Source organism: Leptopilina heterotoma, unplaced genomic scaffold (genome assembly GCF_015476425.1).
Source record: "Leptopilina heterotoma isolate Lh14 unplaced genomic scaffold, ASM1547642v1 Lhet_97, whole genome shotgun sequence".
Classification (NCBI taxonomy): domain Eukaryota; kingdom Metazoa; phylum Arthropoda; class Insecta; order Hymenoptera; family Figitidae; genus Leptopilina; species Leptopilina heterotoma.
The window spans coordinates 1,278,807-1,294,874 of NW_025111203.1; the positions used below are offsets into that span (position 1 = coordinate 1,278,807).

At 24.5% G+C, this 16,068-nt stretch overlaps 1 protein-coding gene across 1 annotated transcript in view; it reads left to right on the forward strand.

The window, feature by feature from the left end:
- Window positions 1–916: 916 nt before the first annotated feature.
- The window catches only part of LOC122512247 (cullin-5), a 31,019-nt gene continuing 15,867 nt past the window's right edge, over window positions 917–16,068 (forward strand). Inside the window, exons 1-2 of the mRNA XM_043627984.1 lie at window positions 917–1,036; window positions 6,180–6,386. Of these exons, the coding sequence (XP_043483919.1) occupies window positions 1,022–1,036; window positions 6,180–6,386 (222 nt within the window). The 5' untranslated portion in view covers window positions 917–1,021. The remainder of the gene's footprint in view (window positions 1,037–6,179; window positions 6,387–16,068) is intronic.

The following is a 16,068-nucleotide window of genomic DNA, read 5'->3' on the forward strand; positions in this document are numbered from 1 at the left end:
TTTATTTGTCATGTAAATAAAAGAAAAATATAATTGCAAGCAAGCAACAGTTGTTTCGATGGATCAGCTGTTTCACTATCGCACATGCGTTATTAGAGAAAGAAAGGAAAGGGGTCTTCTTTTCGTATGGCTGTCTCCGTCTATGCGCCTAAGAAACATTTTGGTCGCTTGCGCACTCTATTCTAATAACTCTATGAGTTTGCGAAATACGCTTTTTAATCCTATTGGATAAAGGCCTTTAAGATTGTTCCAGAATGAAGTGTTGTTTAAATGCTTGCGTTTGAACTCTGCATTTAGCGTTGAATAATGAGAGAGAGGAAGAAAGACATATACGTCTATCCTTGTTACACTCACTGCTCAACGTAAAACTCAGCGTTCGAACGCAAGCATATAAACAAGCTATTGCAGAAACACCTTTACTGTGTGAAGTTTTTGGTAAATTTTTTTTCTGTCGACTGTCTCAGGGTACGTTCACACGACTTTTGGAAAAACCATTCTTGTCTTTCTCTCTCCTATGGCAGAGGCATAAGTTTGTCTCACTCTACATTTTCTTACTTTTTACAAAAACAGAAAATACAGAGTGAGGCAAACTTATTCTTCTGTCATAGGAGAGAGAAAGACAAGAATGGTTTTTCCAAAACTCGTGTGAACGTACCCTTATAAATGCACCCTAAGGGTACAGTCACACGCCTTTTGCAAAAAATCATTATTGTCTTTCTTTCTCCTATAACTGAGTCATAAGTTTGTCTCACTCTACATTTTCTAACTTTTTTAAAAAACGGAAAATGCAGAGTGAGACAAACTCATGCCTCTGTCATAGGAGAGAGAAAGACAAAAATAGTTTTTTTAGAAGTCGTGTGAATGCACCCTAATGTAAGCAGAAAGTATGTACCCAACCCTGATCCCAACCCAACACATTTCATATTTCAGATGTTCCACTATATACTTTAGATTATATCCTGAAAAAGCTGAGAAAAGCTTTCAATCTTTTTAGTTGGCAGGATATGTCAAAATTTTTGTGATGTCGATGTTGAGGGTTAGTTAATATTAAAGTAAAATTATAATTTTTATTAATAAATGCATGTTTTACAAAATTTACTATACAATCTCTATTTATGAAGATTCATTATATTATACTAAATAAGAGAATTGTAAACAATTCCCCCTAATTTGAGGTTGTCAAGTTTCGAAATTTTGTTTGTTTTACACTTTGACTATATTAATTTTTTTTAAATGTATGCTCTCAATGGGATTTAAAAAAATAATTTTTAAGTATTTGACAAAACTTTTCAAGAAAATTTTTTTACTAATCACAAAAATTGTAATTTTAAATAAACTACTCAGAAAGATAAATTATGGAGTAAAAATCTCATTTTTAAGGAAATTTGTTATAAATCTTTAAAAATTGTTATTATTTAAATGCTAATTTATAAGTTTAATTTAGAATTAATAACCAATAGGAATTTTAAATACATAATTAAAAATTATTTGAAAAAATAAACTTTGTAATGAATAGGTTATTAACCTCTTAAAAATTCGTTTTTCCGTGTAAATTTTTAATTATTTGAAATATATTTTTTTTATTTTATTGTTATATTATAAAGAGTATAAGTACTTTTTATTATTATACTGCAGATTTTTTTATTTTTAAATAATTTAACAAAAATTTTTTCTTAAATTATTAATTTCTATCTGTGGACAGTTTAAACATTAATTTATACATTAAAAAAGAATAGAATAGACAAATAATTAAAGTGCAAATTAAAAAACTTTTACTAATAAGTGCATTAACGGTAGATTAATTAAATTAAATCTTTATTTTCTCTTTTGTCTTGTTCTCATTATTGTTCATCTAAAGGTTATGTTATTGTTTATCTAAACATAATAATACACATAAGTGACAGCGTCGACATTAAAATTTGTTCGTAAAAATCCAAGTAAACTCATTTATACAAATTTCTGTAAAACTCTTTCTACTCAATTTCTCTTTTAAACTTGTTTTTAGTAAAAATTAGAATAACAAAATAGCCTCAATTTTCACTTATAATGAAACCCTATTGAATAACAAAAGAAGTCAATGTTCAGGGTGTCTACTAACCGGGAATTCCGGGAAAACCGGGAAATAACCGGGAATTTTATTTGACCGGGAAAAACCGGGAATTAGCCGGGAATTTTATACCGAACCGGGAATTTTTTCACAAAAATTAAAAAAGTTTTATTATTTTAATTTGCTTTTAAAAAATCAATCTTTATTTCAATTTTTATATATATTTATACTGTTCTCTAAATTTAAGTTAGTTAAAAATAATTAATTTGATGATAAAAAATCAGTTACCAATTCAAATATATTATGTAAATAAATTTAAAAAAAATTATGGAGTTAATAGAAATATTGTGAAATTCGACTGAAAATATGTAATTAAATTTGTTAAAGAAATTCATTAGAAACTTTTTAACAAATAGAATTTTCAAAGTAGGTATTTTAATTTAATAATTGATTAATAATTGAATATTATAAAGAGTAAAATTCTAATGTATTCATGTTTCTTACTGCGAAGATTAATAATTAAAATTTTTATTAGTTATTTTAAAAAAATATACATACTTAAAATTGTTTAATAAAATTGAACTTTCGCAAAATTTTTTTTAAATCTAAAAAATAAAATTGTTGTAATTTTTCAATTCTATTGTTTCAAGATAATTGAATTTTTCTAAACAAATCATTGAAATTTTTTTACTTTTTTTGAAAAATAATTGAATTTTTTTAAAGAATTTTATTTAAATTTTTCGAAAATAATCAAGGGAAGTTAGTGACCATAATTATAATTTTATTTTTAAAATTTTAAGTCCCTCTTACAGTTTTAAATCAATTTTTTGCTTCTAAAAATTATGCTATTCTATTATTATTTAATAATTATAATTATTGAACTTCTCTTAAATTTTTATCATTTTAAATTTCTGAATGTTCAAATAAATGATATTTATTTATTGGGTCAAAATAAGTGAAACCGGCCACTTGAAAAATTTTTATCTCCAATTTTCAAGTTATCTATGATTTTTAGTAGATATATTAGTACACTTTTTCCCCCTAAAATATTTTTCAAAAAAAAATTTTATTTTTGAAGTAATTAGGTATTGAAGTTTTAGGTCATTTTATTTTCATTTTATTATTACTTTGAAACAAATAAAGATAATTAAGTAATTTTTTTTTTAAATTAAAGCTTAAAGTCTATACTTTAAAGATGAAATAAAGCGATTGCTAAAAAATGAAAATTTATAATTGTTATTAACAATTCTTTTAAACAATTGCAAATTGAAGATGTTCTCAATGTTTTTGAAAGATTAAATTACGATATATTGATGCGCAAAACTATAAGGATTCATTTAAAAAAAAGAAAAATGAGTAACCTCCAATATTATAGAAATTGTGTAGATTTTTCTGCCAAAATGCAGGCCAAAATCGATTTTTAATCTTAAAAATCCGCTTGAAAGCGTGAAGTTTCTAACAAAACAAAAGAAGATCTTATTTATTCGTTTGCAATTTTATCTTTTTCTAGGAACTTGAGTCAATTTTTGCTTGCATTTTGTCAGCAAAATTTACATAATTTCTATAATATTGGAAGTTACTCATTTTTCTTTTTTTTAAATGAATCCTTATAGTTTTGCGCATCAATATATCGTAATTTAATCTTTCAAAAACATTGAGAACATTCTTCAATTTGCAATTGTTTAAAAGAATTGTTAATAACAATTATAAATTTTCATTTTTTAGCAATCGCTTTATTTCATCTTTAAAGTATAGACTTTAAGCTTTAATTTAAAAAAAAAATTACTTAATTATCTTTATTTGTTTCAAAGTAATAATAAAATGAAAATAAAATGACCTAAAACTTCAATACCTAATTACTTCAAAAATAAAATTTTTTTTTGAAAAATATTTTAGGGGGAAAAAGTGTACTCATATATCTACTAAAAATCATAGATAACTTGAAAATTGGAGATAAAAATTTTTCAAGTGGCCGGTTTCACTTATTTTGACCCTATTCCTTGAGCAAATTAAATGTTTATTACATATTAAGTAAATAATTAGTTATTGCTGCTTATTGTTTTCAAAAATTTTAATAAAATTCTTCACAAAAATTAAATTATTTTCATAAATAATAGCATTCTTTGGAAGGATTCAATTATTTTTATAAATAGTAAAATTCTTTGCAGAAGTTCAATTATTATCAATGTAATTTTAATAAAATTGAAAAATACATTTTTCAATCATAATTATAAAGAGACAAGATTGTTTTTAAAACCTTGAAAAAATTCTTTGTTTAATTCAAGTATTTTCCAAGTTTTTAATTAAAATTATTGGAAAAAACATTATTTTCAAAAAATTTAATGATTTATTTATGTTTGAAATCAAATTTAAATTTAAATTTGATAAGAAAAAAAAACCGGGAAAAAATTAGGATATAGCCGGGAAAAACCGGGAAATAACCGGGAATTTTGTTAAACGAAAATAGTAGACACCCTGAATGTTATTGTGAATAGGTTAATAAGGTTAAAAAAATTTGATTTATTTTTGTTATCATTAATTTAGGTTCAAGTTTACCGTAAAATTTTATGTTTATTTAGAAATAGTTTTATACCTTATGTAATTTTAAATTTTCTTTGTCGTTGTTACATTAAAAAATTTGCTTTCTTGAAAATACTTTATTTTTTAAAAAGCATAATTTTTTAACAGTTTTTCTTTAAATTCAATTATTTGAACAATTCGTATAGAAAACGCTAAGATAACAGATAACAGCAACTTGAATGTAAGATATTTTTGATTAAATAATTGAACTTTCCAGTAATAAGTTTATTCTAAACTTTTTTAAAATTCAATTATTTTCTAAATTTTCGAATTAGAATTCTTCAAAAATACGATTATATTTTAAAATAATTTTCAAAAGTAAACAAATAAAATTCGTTAAAATATAAAATTTTAACTGAAATTTTTTTTTAAATCAATTGTCGTCAGAATTCAACGACGAGAATTTAATTATTTAAATAGAATAATTTTTGTAAATTCATAAAATAATGTATTTTCAAAAATACAATTATATTTATAGATGTTTAAAGATGAAAAAATAAAATTATTTAAAATATAAAATTTTACAAAATTGCCGATTGATTCATTTTTTTAAAAATTATTTTCGGGAATTCAAGTATATCTTCAAAAAATTTTAATTAGTATTTTTTAAAAAGCTAATTTTTTTCAAAATTTCTAAATTAAATCTTTAAACCTATTGTTTCTTTATTTGCTTTAAGCATCTTAAAATTTCGAATAATACATTCAATGTAAAACCATTGGAAAAATTGTTTATGAAAATTTGAACTCCAAGTCTTCCAAAATTCAATAATTTTTTTAGAATGTTTAAATAATATTATTCAAAACTTTTAATTTTTAAGGAAGCTAAAAAATTTAGAATTTTTTATATTTAGATATTATGATACTTTTACAACAATTAGAATTTCAAAGATTGAAATTTAAAAACTTTTTGATATTTAATTACTTCTAAAGAATTCAACTTTAACACTTTTAATTATTTTCTAAAGTTTGTACTAAAATTCTTTTTTAAATAAATTCTTGGCAGAATTCAATTATTTAAATACGAAAATCAATAATTTATAAAATAATTAATTATTTTTAAAAATTGCAATTGTACCTTTTTATTGAGTTTTTGAAATTGGACCTAAATTTTCTCACTTCACTTATTTTTTTATTTACAAATTAACTGTTAAACTTTTGACATAACAATTCGAAGTATAAAACAAAAAAATTGGAATAAAACAACACTAACTTTACGTGAAGACTGAGTATGTCGATTATTATAATATAATTTTTAAATATTCCTGATTATAATTAAAAATTGAAACTTTGGGTGTTTCTTGTTTTAAAAGTAAGCATTTAATTAATATTTTTTTTTGAAAAATCAGCAACCGTTTTAAACAAAACTTTTTTTATTCAATTCTTCAATTTTTTCAATTTCTTCAATCGAAGGAGCTGTAACGCGTTGTAGTCAATGTTTTCGCTTAGTAAAAGTTTTCGGTCTTTGAGCCTAACGTATATAGACTTTTAGGTTTTTAATTTCAATTGATGTAATCATAATATTCTGCGTTGTAACAAAATTTGAATTCCACAGGAGCGAGGGCAGTATGCATTTGAAGAAAAGTGGCCTTGTATGCGTCCTATTATATTGAAATTGCTGAAACAAGAGCCTGTAACTCAGGGAGAATGGCACGATTTATTTTATTCTGTCCAAGTATGCCTTTGGGACGAAAAAGGACCCGCAAAATTGTGCGATGCCCTCAAGGAGGATATAATGGATTTTATAAAACAGGCTCAACAGGTATTCTTTACTTTTTAATTACATTCAATATACTTCAATGAGGATTGGAACTAATTATTTTCAAATTTTACATTTTTTATTGGACGGTTTTTAAACTTTCTAAAGTCGAATATTACATGTTATTTAGTCATATTATAGCACAATTTTGCAAAAATTTCTATCCTATAATTGAAATATGTATAAAAATGTTTTCGGTATTAAAAAATCGAAAAAATTATAACTGTTATGAACTACTATCAGGCTTAATTCAGTGAGTGGTATTTTTGACGTCTCTGCTTAAGGGGGGAAACCACATTAGGTGGCTTATTTTTATGGATTTTTAAAAATTTTTTGGGGGGGGGAAATATAAATTAAAATTCAATTACATTTAGGCATCTTTTTATTAGTGTTTTGAACAATGTTTATAAATTCTTTTGATTTATTGTAACCAGAAATAAGGCAGATATGCTGTCGTAACCACTGATGGTCCTGATATTTTTTCTCGACTTGCGTGACGTGTAGCAATTTTTATTTTTAACTAAAATTTAAAAAAAAAATTCTTACATTCTTAACTTATTTTCTAAGAATATGAACCTCATTTTAGGTAAAAATAATAAAAATTTTTAATTTTGAAGGCGTTTGAAATTTTTTCTTGAATTTTCACAATTTTTTTTTACACTAATTACACAAAAAAACATCCTTAAAATCGTGATATCACCTTAAATGGTGGTTCATATTCTTTGTAATTTTATAAAGAATAAAACTTCCTAATCTCATTATAATCGGTAAATATTTGTTTAAGTTAGACTGCACGCAATCATAAAAAATGTGATTTTGAGAAAAACGCATTTAAAGTTTCAATTTATTTTTTTTTGTTCAGCAGAAATTTTTTTTAAAGTCACAAAGAGTCATATAATAATAGAAAAAATAATAAAAAATTTCTAAATATATATACTTTAAGAAAATGAAAAAAATAAAAAATAAATTTTTTGAAAGTTACAATTAGGTTTCGCCCCTTAAGGGGATGTCAAAGTCGATTGGATTTTTGCATTGAGCTTCAATGGGAAAATCGCATCGACTTTGACATCCCCTTAAGAAATTTACTTCAGAATCTCCAGTAACAAGTTTCAAGGGAATTTAAACACTTTTAACAATTTCATACTTTCGGGTGAAATTTTGCAAAAAAATTTAAATCTCAGACTTCATTTTTGAGCCGCCATTTTAATTTTTAATTTTCTCTATAGTCCTATTTTGTAGCTTATGTATTTTTGTCACGTTATTTGTAACATTTGAAATTATTTTTCTGCTATTTTGTAGTAAAAAAATAGGCAATTAACCAAAAATTTGAGAAAAATCGGACTTCATGCCAAAATTTTGTACATTTGGGTGTTAAAGGGTTAAAAAACTGTTTTGGAACAGTAATTTTATGATACTGAGGAACCTTTTAATTTAAAAGGTTAATTATTATTTATGCATTTTTATATTTATATTTATTTAAAAAAATTTTTAATCACCAACAAATACATAAAAATCAATCTCAAACTGCTTAAAAATAATAATAATAATGCTTAAAAAAAGATCTTTCTTTTTTTACTTTAATAAAGTAAAAAAAGAAAGATGAATTGTTTTGGAATCTTTAAGCAAAAAATTCTTTAATTATTATTCATTTCTTTATATTCTTTTTGATGAATATTTTTTAAATAGTAATAAAAAATATGAATTTAAAAAAAAACTAACTCTAGAAAAATATGTCACGTTTGTGTAGTTTATTTCACAGAAATTATTGTTTTTTGGAACAATTTTTTAATAACCAACAAATACATAAGAATCTTAATCTCAAAATAAAAAAATAAAGAAGTTACATTATGATGTATATTACTTCTCATACTTTATTACATTTTCCTTGATAAAACAAATATTTCATGACTGAAAAAATTATTTCTTTTCATTTTTTAAAACAATAATGATAAAATAAAAGTGGAAAATATGTTTTAAAAATTACTAAAGAATTTAATACATATTTATAAGTTGAGTAAAAAAATATTTCAATTTTAAATATTTAAAATAATTATTAAAATTATTAATACAAAGTGTTGCTTGTTAATAACAATTAACTAACGATTTAACAATCGTTAGTTTAACAAATTGTCTTGAGAGAAATAACACAAAATGGAAAATATAACGCTTACGATTGCAAGTCCAACAAACTTTCAGTTTCTCTCTGTTTGCCACTATATCACAAGTTTTAGCATTTTCTTTTATAATCAGAACTTAATTGCAGTGGATGAACGGAATAATTCTGTGTCTGTCTTGAATACATTTTTTGAATATCTCAACAATTCTAAAAATGAGACTGAAGCGAAACTTCATCTTCTCAAAGTAGCGCTAAATAGAAGTGATCTCTATGGTGGAGGCGCACATGAAACACTTGACATAAAATACGTAAACGAATCCTATCACTACATCATTAGCACAGCTCTATTTTTTCACTATGGTGGTCTCTATCTGTATCTGTCAGATATAATAGTGGAAGCAGAAAATTTAAGCTATTCCGCCTTTAAAGAAATAGTTTTTCAACATTTTTCGAAAAATTACACGGCGTTTAATTATTGTTCGACTGAATTCGAGAGCACCAATCTTACTTCTATGGCAATTGAAAAAATATTTTATGACAATATTTGGTCAATGTTTCCCGAGTCAGATAGAAATATGCAAATAATAGACGTGGATTACATGCTTGCAATGATTGGTTTAAAAATCGCTCGTTCTGTTCAAGCTAATGCTGTAAATCTATCTTTTAACAGTTATATTCATCTTGCACGAGAAATTGAAACACAAATTTCTGATAAAAAAGCATATAAATTAATTCTGGAATTATTAAAAGCACCGGTATTATTTTATGAAGCTTATGGAATAAACCCAATGAACCAAATAGAAGGAGATGAATTCGAGGATGAAAAGGAAATGTATCAAAATATTTTAAATTTATTTAATTTCGATACAATAAATATTCAGAAGACAGAAATTCATTACCAATTGGAAAGTGAACTACAACAACTTAAAAATCGAACATTTATCGCCACTGAAATACTGAAAATAGCTTGTCAATATAATTCGAGTAATGCTCAAGTTTCTCCATTTTATGTATCTTTGTACAAAACTTCTCAATGGTTGTTGAAATTTATTCTACCTGAACATTGTCTAAAACATGATCTTCCTGATTTAGAAGTAGTTTATAACTCTCAGTTTAATCCCATAGAGACGATGTCTAATGAAATTGAAAAAAAATCATTAATGCAGATCTTTCTAGTTGGAAGGATGAAAGATAAAATGGGTTTAAATTCAACTGTAATGTTTGCAAATGTGCTTAAAAATGATAAAAGTTGTTCCTCCTGTGTACTATCGGCTAAAAACATTAACAGTGACATATATCTTGTGTTCGGAATAATTGAAAACGAGAAAACAGATTTTTATGCCATTCGGAAGACAAATGGTATTACTTTGACAATACTTACAAACAGTCGAAACGAACAAGAATTCGCCAGAGCAATTGCTAACGAATCCTCTGTACTAATGAACATTTCCACAGTTCCCCAAATTCTTAAAAACCGTAACGAAAATTACAAAGCGTTTATTCAAAGGGTAGCGGATATTAAGAGTAATGAGTTTGTAAAAGGTCTAATATCTTATTACAGAAATCCAACAAGAGTGGAGAAAAAAATTGATTTTCTAAAATCTATGATGAAATTTAATACCTGTTTGGAGAGTAATAAATCCGGAAATATAGGAGGAATTTTATTAAGTTGCAGTCTAGATGCTCTTAGTCTGCTTCCTGTTAGAATTGCTGGAAGAAATATTCACATATCTTGGAATAATTTTATTGCTGGACTAGTACAACTTTATTCGTTTATTTCAAAATCAGTTCATCATAGTAGATTGCCGATTAATGCTGAAATAAGTCAGAGTCATAAAGCAGAAATTGAAGAAGATTTCACTAACCATTTTCTAAAAGAGATGAAATCTTCTGACCCCCTAGAAATTTTGGACGTTGGTTTCGAACTATCTTTCCCAGCCTGTGGATCCACTAATCAGCTACTTCGAAAAATGATTCAGAACACTTCTTCTAACTTAAAAAACATACCGGAAATTCAAAATTTTCTACAGTCAGTTAAATTGACATCAAATATTATCAAGAATACTAGACTGGTTGCCGACAACACGGGATTGATACCAAGAGTTTATGCAGAGAAAAATAATGTTAAAATTGTCAGATACTTTTATCCTGGAGGAATGAACTACTTTGGACCAAAGTGTATTTTATCATTTGGGAAAATTTCTGAATTGAGAACGGTCGAAGGCTTTGAACATCGATTACCTGTTATACTAATAGGACGCGAAGGATATTCATTTACATATCAGCTTTACATTGCGAAGACTGGTGAAATTATTAATGGAACACTTAAAATAGGAAGTGACGACATTCTCCGACAAGTTGATCATTTCATTGATCAAGATTTAATAAGAAAAATATATAACAGGGAATAACGCAAGTAACTTAATTATTAAGACGCAGGGCTCGAACTAGGTCCATAAATCCCGTAGAGGTCCATAAATTTTATAACAGATCTTTTATTAGTAACAACTAACTTGTATCGACCGTTTAATGATACACAAAAACCTTAAATTATCTGAGAGGAGATTCCGCTTCGGACTTATAAACCGACGGATACAAACGTCGGCGAAACAAGACACGATGAAACTTGGACACAACGATTTACCAACGGCGACTCTTACAAACACAAATCCGACGACACAAACAATAAATAAATAAACTCATAAAACACAAAAGATTCACTTAAACAATTGGCAATTTATTGAAACCGAAACTCAAATACAAAACTGACTCTAAAACCCTGAGGTTTCCAAAAGTGGAAATCCAGAGTAAAACTCAACCTAATAATTTACATGGCCCACGAGCTACTGAAGAATGAATTTCACGTTGACCGGCTTCTTCCTTCTTTTCTATCCTTTTCTAATTTTGATAAGGGCCCACATATGACCCTCTCACTCACTCGAATGGACAGCGACAACCTGTAAAGAAAACTCGGGAGGGACCGCGGAGATTCGGGACTTTTCGCAACCTCGCATGCGCAATTCATTTTCACAGAGATTTCCACAGAGAAAATATCCCTTGACCAAATGAAATTTAGATAATCCCAATGATAGGAACCACACAAGATTTATGTAACGAAATGCTTCGTTACAATTTGCTTCAAGTCCGTAAAAGTTTTTTTTTTAAGTCCGTAATTTGATTGAAAAAGGACGAAAAGTTCGTAAATTGTACGATATAATTTGAAGAATTTTAGAGAAATTACAAATGATTGCAGATTGCAGAATCAAAATTCAATTATTTTCAAAAGTAATAAACTTCTTCGCTAAAATTCAATTATATTCAAAAATTTTTTTTAAATTTTCGTAAAAATTTCAATTATTTTTAGAAATAATAAAATTCTTCTGCAAAATTCAATTATTTTAAAAAATTTTCATAAAATTTTTGACAAAATTTCAATTATTTTCAAAATTTTTCCTCAATTCATAATGATTTTTAATATCTAGATACTATTTTAATACAATTTTCTAAAAGAATTCAATTTTTTAAACAAAATTTAATAAAATTCTACGCTAACCTTTAATTATTTTCATAAAATCAGGCATCACAGTTGGTCCCTTTTTCCCCTTTTACTGATCAGAAATAAAATTTTTTTAAATATATTTCAATATATGATCATAAAATTTATATTCAATTTTTGAATTATCAAAAATTTTAATGGAAAATCTTTCAAGGTAAATTTAAAAATGAAAATTAATGAAAATTAGCTTCTAATTTTTTTAAATTCAATATTTTCAGTATTTTCAATTACATATTTCCAAAAATTCAAATTAATTAAAAAATAATAACATTTTAGAATGATTTTTTACATTTTGAAGAAAACAATCATGTTCAAAATATTTAATTAAAATTTATCAAAAAAAATTAATTAGTTTTTTAAATTATACAAAAATTCTTTTTAGAAATTAAATTATTTTCGAAAAATTAAATTAAAATATTTTTAAAAACTAATTATTACCTACAATTGTTTTATAATAATTTTTTAATATACAAATAATTTCAAACAATGTAAATAAAAATTTATGAATATTTACTTTTTGGACTTATTAAAATTTTATAGAAATCATGGTCCTGATTTTAATAAAAATTCTTCAAAAATTTGATGATTTTTATCAATATTTTTCAAAAATTCAATTATTTTTAAAAGATTTTACCAAATTTTAATTGTTTGGAAATTTTCCAAAATTAAAAAACTATTATCTTTTAAAAATTATTTTAAAATGTTTTTAAAAAAATTAATTGTAAGAATTTCTTTATAATTTTTTGAATACATTGTATCTTAAAAAAAATTATGGAGAGTTACAATTATTATAAAAAAATTGAGTTTTTGTATTTTAATTGAATTCTAGAAGAACTTTTGGAAAATTATTTAAATTAATTGATTCACAGATGAAGTTTAGTTTAAAATTGTAGAAAATAATTGAATTCAGGAAGGATTATAATTGTAATTTTTAGAAATTATTAAAATTCGAATAAATTTTACTCATTTTCCGTAAACATTCATATTTTCCTGTAAAAAGAATTTTGATAGGGAAAATAATTTTAATGTCAGTAAATTGTCAGGGAAATTGATAAACTGAAACTTGTGACGACCTTGTATATTATATTCAAATTAAATCATTTTTAAAAAAACTCTATACAAGTGATATGATAAAAAATTTGAAAAACAAATAAATTTTTGTAGGTTTTAAATATTTTTTTTGAAAATTAATATTTATTTTTTCCGAAAATTTTATTAATAAAATTTCAAGTTTTTAAATGTTATAAATGATTATTTTTTTAAAGACTGAATTTCTTTGGATAAACTTTCTTAAATGGCTGTAACACTCTGATATAATAGAAAATTGTATTTTCCTATTGTTTATGTGATGTAAATATTTAAAAATTATCTTAATATTAAAGTTATTTGCTACCAAAGAATCCAGAACTGTAAAAAATTTGTAAGAATAAAATTTTCACAGAAATTCAATTATTTTCATAAATAATAAAATTTTTACAGGTATTCAATTATTTTCGGAAATAATAAAATTCTTCTTACGAATTCAATATTATTTTCATAATTAATGAAACTCATTGCAGAATTTCAATTCACTTTAATACAATTTTGATCAAATTTTTCGAAAAATGTAATTATTCTTAAAAATTTGATTAAAATTCGTCCAAAGAATTTAATTATTTAAAAATTTGTTGATAAAATTCTTTATGAGAATTGAATTTTAAGAAACATTCAATTATTCAATAAATGTTTTTTTTGTATTTAAATACACTGAAAAAAATTCTTAGTAGATTTGACTACTTTTTAACTACTTTCCTTAGTTCAATAAGTCCCCAAAGATAATTTTGAACTTACATTAATTATCAGATATGTAGTTGAATGAAGTGATAATACAGTTGCATTAACTACTTTTCTTAGTTAAATAGGAACCAATGACAGTTTTGCAGTAGAATTAACTGCTGATATGTAGTTAAAGTTACTAAGATAACTCAGTAATAAAGTAACTACTGAAAATGGTAAAATAAAATTATTTATAATTTATTATAAATATTATCGAGTTGTATTTTTTTATATTTCCCCCTACCCACTTTTGTTTACCTATACCTTATTTATTTAATGTCTATATACCTAACGGAGAAAAATCTCTAAACGTCGGGAGTTGAACGCTCGACCCTAACATTCGTAAACCGATAACCTAACCACCTAACCACGCTCGCCCGCTACGATGAGTTGCTTAATACTTAAAGGCATTCCAGACACAGTTCAACTGATAACTGTAGTTAATTTTACTACTTAAAGTAGTTGCATTTACAACTTTTCACAGTTGATAATCTTCTATAAAAATCTATAACATAAATTACATGGAAAATAATTCAACTCCTAGAAGAAGTAAAAACTACTACAAAATTAGTATATCAAACTACTTTAAGTAGTAGAATCTACTACTTTCTGTAGTCATTTCTATAACATACCTGCAGTTACAAAGTTAACTGTAAAATTACATTAATTTAATTAATAATTTTTAACTACATAAAACAGTTAAAATAAGTATCAAAAGTAGCCAGACTAACTAAAAAAGTAGTTCGTTTTATTACTTTTTACTCTACTAAGGGGATGTAGTTGAAAATGTCTCATGTATTTTTTTCAGTGTAATTAAGTTCATGTAATTTTCTAATAAAAATTGATTTAAAAATGAATTTTAGTTGGAATTTAAGATAATGTAATTATTCTTAAAAATTTGATTAAAATTCGTCAAAAGAATTCAATTATTCAATAAATTTTTTAATTTTTGTGGGTGATTCTCCGCGTAGCGCACAATTTAATGTCCCTCATGTTTTTTAAGAAATCAGTTTCATATATTCTAATAAATTCAACGTGGATAACTTATTTCCATGATAACAAATAAAAGTCTATAGTCGTTTTCATTTAAAAGTTTATAATTTTACTTAAAAATCTGTTTTAAGGTGCCAAAACGTCATGGTGTAATCAGTCCCCACTACCATTTCATATATAAAATGTTATTTTTTTAGTAAAATATAATAATAAATATAATGAATATTGACATTTTCTTATTGTCGAAATTAGTAGAATTGAGAGAAACAAAACACTTATGGAAAACAAAATTTATTTTTAAATATTTTTGTAGATATTTCTTGTCCCCCGTTTTCGCGTCATGGTATCATCACTTTGTAAAATTGCCTAATTTACATAAAAAAACAAATCGAAAAATTACTTAACATTAATAAAAAGCATTAATAAACTCTCCTAAGTAAATTACTATAAAAAAGAAATTAATAAAAAAATTTATTTTTCTGTTTTATATGTGTTACAAGCATGAAAGTTGCATAGGGAATCACAGAATCGTCATGGTCGAATCATAATATATTTGCAATAAAATGAATAATTATTTAAATTTTACCTCAAAACAAGTTTAGTAGTATAAAGTAAGTGAAAACAAAAGACGTGGAAAAAAAGAATTTTTGAAATCGATAATAATTTGCTTAAAAAATTAGTTTTTCTTGTGCGTCATGGTCGAATCAGAGCGTCATGGTGTAATCAATTTTACATGGGTGTTTATTGTAAAAAAGAAAATTATAATTATTTTGTCTGGCCCACCACGAATATTTCGTTCTTGAATATTGAACTTTAAAATTCTATATCGACTTTTACTTAATTTGAAAAAAAAATTTCAAAAACAGTAAAATCCAAATTGTGCGCTACGCGGAGAATCACCCTTGTATTTAAATAATTGAATTCTAGTAGAATTTACTAATTAAAACTGATTTAAAAATTAATTTCAGTTAAAGTTTTAGACAATAATAATTGAATATTAAAAGCATTATAACACGAATTTTCAAAAATAATTAAATTTTGAAAAGGTTTTAATTTAAAATCTTTGAAAATATGGATTTTTAATACTTTTAATTAACAATTCTGTAGAATTATTTTTTTAAAAGTTTAATTGAATTGTTTTTAAAATTATTTCAAGTTTTTATTTTCTAAATATTTAATTGAAGAATTTCCGATTAATCGAAATT